Genomic DNA, 6122 nt, shown 5'->3' on the forward strand with positions numbered 1-6122 from the left:
CCACCTGTATTTTGCAAGGATTGCCACTGTTTCAGCTGCGACAGACTGTCACAAGAAAACCTTGCTGAATCCCTCCACAGCTCCCTGCCCAGTTAAAACCTTCTGCCATCTATTGTCAGACCATTCACAGCTCTGCCTTTTCCCATTGCTTCAGGTATGGCTTCACTGCAAGGTGCCAACCCTGACTCAGGACCTCCAAAGCTACCACTGGGTTCATCACCCTTCACTCCACAACTCCTCAGATTTTTACATAAATACCTTTCTAAGTGACCCCAGCAGTTTGCTTGATCAGTTCACCCCTCCCATCTGCCACACAGAGATAAGTTCCTGCCCTCATCCCCAAGCAGACCTTTAACCAAACAGTGAAGCCCTCTGGCTAAATGGAATTCAGATCATCACTGCCCAGGTGCAGTCCTGAAACACAATTAGGCCCCTCTCTTTTTGCACAGTTGCTAGTGAAACAGAACAGGGGCAGAGCTCACAACTCTTTCAGTCTCTGGGGTCTCACGTCCGCCTTTGTGAAGCACCTGCTGAGCTACACTCCTCTCCTGCATCCCTCCAAACACTCAATGATTTCTGAGAAGGACCACAGGGAAATAACTCTAAACAGTTCTCACAGCTATTCCACAGCCAACCCTGCTTGAAGCCTGATTCTGGGTCCTCACCCTCATGGACAGCTTTAGTGAATATTTCTGTTTCATACAGCTTCCTCAGTAAGAGCCATCTAACTAGTTCTTCTCAGTCTAGTGTTGTCTATGAAACTTGCAAAATCAGCTGTGGGAAAGAAGTAAAAGAAGAAAAAGCTGAATACCAGAACAAGTCAGGTTTCATACTGTCAGAGGCTGTAGGAAGGAAGGCAGCAATTCATCAAGGATCCTAACATCCATGTGTTTCCAGACCCAAGACATATTTTTTACCAGCAAGTTCAGCAACTATTCTTCAACAGAAGCACAAACATTACCATAGGCCTGTGCCTTTTCACTGTATTAAGGTTTTTATTCAATTTAACTCCACAGTAAATTACTTTTCCCTCTCTGTGCTAGCAGGGCTATGCTAGGGAAACAATGCCCACACAAGTTACATTTAATCTTCAGGTACAGATGCAAGACTCTGGAGATGCTCCTGCACATGCTATCGGTTTGATACTGAAAACTACTTAAGCACCAGCTGCATTCCACACACGTTCTGTTACACAGTAACACTTACCACTGATTTTCCTTAGTCAGTCAAACTCTCCTAGTAATTATTGCATTTGTGTTATTTTTAAAACAGAGATACACAGACCTTACCAGAACATCTAACAATCTACACAGACATGTTTTGTAAAGCATGCACGAATCAAAAGCAGCTCAAAGCTTGAAACCCATCACTGGTGGCATACTTTGTGAAGTATTTTTCTGTAAGGACTAGTGCTTGCTGCCAATCTATTTACCTTTACTCTCCTGCTTGGAAACACAGGACAATAAAGTGTCTTTCAGGCTTTGACCTGACAAGGAGTAACATGCATATTTTCATGGGACACACATGAGTAAAGCTGATCACCTCTCACTTCACTGACAGGCTACTTCAGCAAGACATTAAAACACAATCGTTCAGACTCTGGCCATTGATTAATTATTGATACCAGAAAAACTTTGCTACTATTTCTTTGGGTTTGTTTTGTGGGTTGTTGTTTGTTTTCTTTTTTAATCCCATTAATAGCAACATGTTACAAACTTTATTTCTGTCAGAATCATTCTTTGATAAGATAAATTCTGTGAGGAAGGCTTTCAGCTAGACACGTACAAAAGATCTGCAATAAAGACCTGTAAGCTATACCAGCCAACACAGAGCTTTTCATCCAAACAAGCCTTTTACAAGAATCAAATCTAGGGTGTTTAAACACCAATGGTCACTACTGGTATCCAGCTCCATCGCATTTCTGATCTTTGCCATATGGGCTTTCTTTTCCACACAATTGTGAAAACAAATCACACATAGTCAGCAGGGACAGTAAATTGATAACCAAATAGATCAAGTACGAAGCACCAATAATGGCTTTGCTTCAAAGCGGCAGCAGCGCGAGCCTGTGGCTCCTCGGTGTCCCTCCGCTTAAAGGAAAACTCTGGAACCGGATCGCGCCACTCCCGAGGCCGCTTCCACGCTGCCCAGGGTGCCTCGCTACCCCCGCTGGGCTGGGGACGGCCGCGACCTCCCGCCCTTCCTCCGCCGCCGCGGGAGGTGCCCGGGCCCCCGGCCCCGGGAGGCAGGGAGGAAGAGCTGCTCACTGGCAGCTCGGGCGAGGGTCTGGGGCGGCGGACGGTGGCGGTGCGGGGGCTCGGGGCCGGACACCCGGCCGGCGGGGCGAGCAGCGCGGGGCGCGGGCAGCCGGCAGAGCCTGCCCGGGGCGGCACATGGAGGAGCGGCGAGGCGTGCGCGGCGGGGCCGGCCCCGCATGCGGGGCCACAGGGACGAGCCGGCACGGGTGCGAAGGGACAGGAAGGGAGCGAGGGATCCCGGCCGAAAGGGGAGCGGAATGGGGCGGCCGAGGCGGCGCGCCCCAGCGGGCTGCGCCCCGAGCCCCGCGCTCGAGGGGCGAGGGCAGCGGGAACGGAGGCGGGGAGGGGAGAGGGGTGAGTCGCAGGCGCCCCTTCGGGAGTGAGGCGGCGCTTCTGGCGCGGCGGTGCCGCCTCCGGCCTCACCATGAGCACTTTGGCCGCGTTCTCCAGCTGGGCGATCACCTCGGGGGCGCCCCCCGCCGCCGCGGCCGCCGCCGCCATCATGGTCTCTCTTCAATGACGCGCCATGCGCTGCATTCTGGGGCGAGGCGGCCGCGCGGCCAATCCCGGCCCGGCCCGGCCCGGCCCCGCCGCGGAAGCGAAGCGGCGGCGCCGCAGCAGCAGCACCGCGAGCGCCGGGCGGGGCCAGCGCCCGCCCCGTGCACCTCCCTCCCTCCGGCCCCGCCCCGCCCCTCAGGCCCCTCCCGGCCGCCTCCGGGGCGGGCCCGGCCCGGCCCTGCCTGCAGCACGCGGCGGCTCCTCAGGAGCCCCGGGGAGGGGGCCGGGCCGCCGCCGCCGCTCCCCGCTGCTGCCAGGTCACCGCACTGTCCCGGCCCGCAGCTTCTTAGGGGTGGAAGGCGCCTCTGGGAGATCATCCGGTCTAACCCCCCTGCCAAGCCCGGTCACTTAGAGCCGGTTGCACAGGAACGCCCCCAGGTGGGTTGGGAATGTCTCCAGAGAGGGAGGCTCCGCAACCACCCTGGGCAGCCTGTTCCGGTGTTCTGCCAGCCTCCATGGAAAGTTCTTCCTCGTGTTGAGGTGGAACCCGTTGTGTTCAAGTGTGGCCATTGCTCCTCGTCCTGTCGCTGGACACCATCCTCTTGGCACCGTCCCTCGAGACTTACGTGCACTTCCTTGTGCTTTCCAAGGAGCAGGCGTTGGTTGTTGGCAGTCCCTTGTGCATTGCGGTGCTTGCAGATCTGTGGTGAAATGAAAAGCTGAGTTTATAAAATACAGCCGCGTTAGAAAGTGTTGCGGAGAACTGGATTGCAGCAGACAAAAAAAACAAACCAAAACAAAAGAAAATGTTTAAAACTGTTTTAAAATGCACTTTTCCACCACATAAATCCACCTGGAGCTCCTTCCATGTTATTGGTTGTGAGTCACAAGAGAGTATTAATTATTCTGAAAGATATAGTGAATAGAACGCTGTTGTGCACCCATAGCAGCAAAAGGACTCTTAGATTATGCCTTCACTGGTATGTCATTTTGGTTGAAGTTTAAACAAATCTGATGGCTTCCGCTCCAGTCTGCACACTGGAGCAGACTTGGAGCTTTGATGCCTTCAGATGAAGCCAAAATGGAAGATCTGCAATTGCCAAGGAGCATTCAGTGTGTAGGTCCAGGCAAGATCCCCTTCAGAGCACGTCCCTCAGTGCAGAGCACGGGGTACCATCAGCTGCTGCGTTCCCCTGAACCCACTGCACCACTCTGCTCTTAACACAGTCAGGTGTTTTCAGCCATAGTTCTCTCAGCCTTGAGGAGACATAAACTGACCTCAAGTGCTGAATTTATGCAAGGTTTGTGATTTATCAGCTAACTCAGCCGGCTGATAGCAGTGTTGAATGCTCCTAGATTGTTCTCATAATTGGAGTGCCGATGGACAATGTTTCCATGCAGATGATACAATGTAATAGCCAAAGGTGAAAGACGGAATCAAGGAAACGAATGATAGCAAGAAATCCATCTTTCCTATTCCAAAGAAAAATGCAAGTATTTTTCTCCTAAGAAATACCAGATTTCAATGCTGAAGAGGGCATATTACTAGACAGTTTTAAAAGTAGCAATAAAACCATGTAAATTCTTGATTTTGGGGTTTACCTAGGAGGTAGAACTAGAACATGCATTTCAGGATAACATTCAACTTCAAAGTTGAAGAATGTGGGGAGATCAGCAGGGCTGCACTGAAAGGAGGGATCGATATACAGAAAATTGAACAACAGTCAGAGATGGAGCAGTTTAAAGGTAGTGAGAATGTGACAACACACTTAAGTCCTGGAGTGTGTTTACTGGGCAAACAGCACAATGTACAATGAGTCTCACTCTAAAGAACAGAAACCAGAGCTTAGAAGTTTATATGCAATGGGGTAAAATGTCAAAAAAAATCCTGAAAGGTAAGAAAAAAAGCCCTATTTTAAAGAATTCTGTGCTTAGTAAAGGACTACTTCAGTTGAGTATTTCTGTACTTGTACCTTGTATTGAAAACTAGATCCTTCAACAATTTTTCAGCATGCTCAAAGGTCCTCCATTCTCCTGTGCCCTCATATGTTTAGCCACTTGAATAGTCATGAAAACAATAGAAATATAATAGTATTTTTCAGGTTGGGAGGACTCAATAGGCCTCTGTTTCTTCAGCCTTCTGATCAAGTTGCTTAGGGCTTTATTCAGCAGGGTCTTGAAAACCTCCAAGAATGGAGAGTACACAGCTCTCTCAGTAACCGTGTCAATGCTTGATTGGTGTCACAGTGACCTCTTTTTCCCCTTAAATCAGAATGTGTTCATGTGTCTGTTACTTCTCATCCTGCTGCTGTGCACCTCAGTAGAGTGTTGCTGCATTTTCTGGATAATCTCAGGTACTGGAAGAAAAGTCTTGAGTTTCCTTTCAAGCCTCCTGACTGAATGCAGTTCCCTCAGCCTTTCCTCACAGGGCATGTGCTCTCACCCCCACACCAACTTGACTGCCCTCAGCTGTACTCACTGCACTCTGTCAACTTCTTTCTCATAGTGAGGGCCCCAGAGTGCAATGTGGTTTTCCAGATGTGATGTAACAAGTGCTGAGTAAAGAGGACTAGTACTTCTTTTGATCTGTAGGCTACATGCCTGCAAAAACAACCTAGTATGTCTCTATAAAAGTAGCCTTGCTCACTGCTGTGGTGTTCTGCTCACTTATGTTTAGCTTGGTTCCTGTCAGGCCAAGTAAAGTGCATGGCTGGGCCTTAACTGCCCTGGCACCCTCACCTGGGACTTTAACATGTACAGTTCTGTAGGTTTGCCTCTGCCAAGCACAGTCTCCTCTCATTGTGGTTCATTAGTTGTCCTTCCTCCATGGTCCTGTGTAATATATAGCCTTGTCTCCAAACCCTTCTCCTGCATGGGTCTTTGTCTTTTACTGTTTCTGGCTTCACTTTCTGTCTGGACTCTGGACATGACTCATGATCTTGCCTTGTCTTGGACTCTCAAGAAGACCTGTCATCACTCCAGCCCTACCCAAATCCTATGGAGCTGCACTCTGATTGGTGAGAGCACTGCCCTGCCTGTCCTGTGGTCAGCCTCAGCTTATTCATCCTCATGGAGTGGCCCTGCTCATACTGTCCTTGCCAGAGTCCACCAGGACCTCCAGATTTCCACTTTGGTCAGAGTTCAGTCTATACTGCTGTGGTGGTTATTCCATTTTAGGTAAAGTATGATACCACAGCATCCATTTGCCAATTCCATGAATAGGCATAGCAGTTTGATTAATCTGTACCCATCCCTTCTGCCCTGAAGTTTGGGCACACTGTAGCATGTTCATAAAGTCCACTCCTCTTTCACAAATGGTATGAAAATCATACATTTTACCATATCATCATCAGGTATATCTTGTCC

At 49.9% G+C, this 6122-nt stretch overlaps 1 protein-coding gene across 1 annotated transcript in view; it reads right to left on the reverse strand.

The window, feature by feature from the left end:
* XPO4 (exportin 4) overlaps positions 1-2762 on the reverse strand; it is a 77840-nt gene extending 75078 nt beyond the window's left edge. The window contains exon 1 of the mRNA XM_062487591.1: positions 2682-2762. Within this exon, the coding sequence (XP_062343575.1) occupies positions 2682-2762 (81 nt within the window). The remainder of the gene's footprint in view (positions 1-2681) is intronic.
* Positions 2763-6122: the final 3360 nt, after the last annotated feature.

This window comes from Cinclus cinclus, chromosome 2 (genome assembly GCF_963662255.1).
Source record: "Cinclus cinclus chromosome 2, bCinCin1.1, whole genome shotgun sequence".
Taxonomy (NCBI): Eukaryota; Metazoa; Chordata; class Aves; order Passeriformes; family Cinclidae; genus Cinclus; species Cinclus cinclus.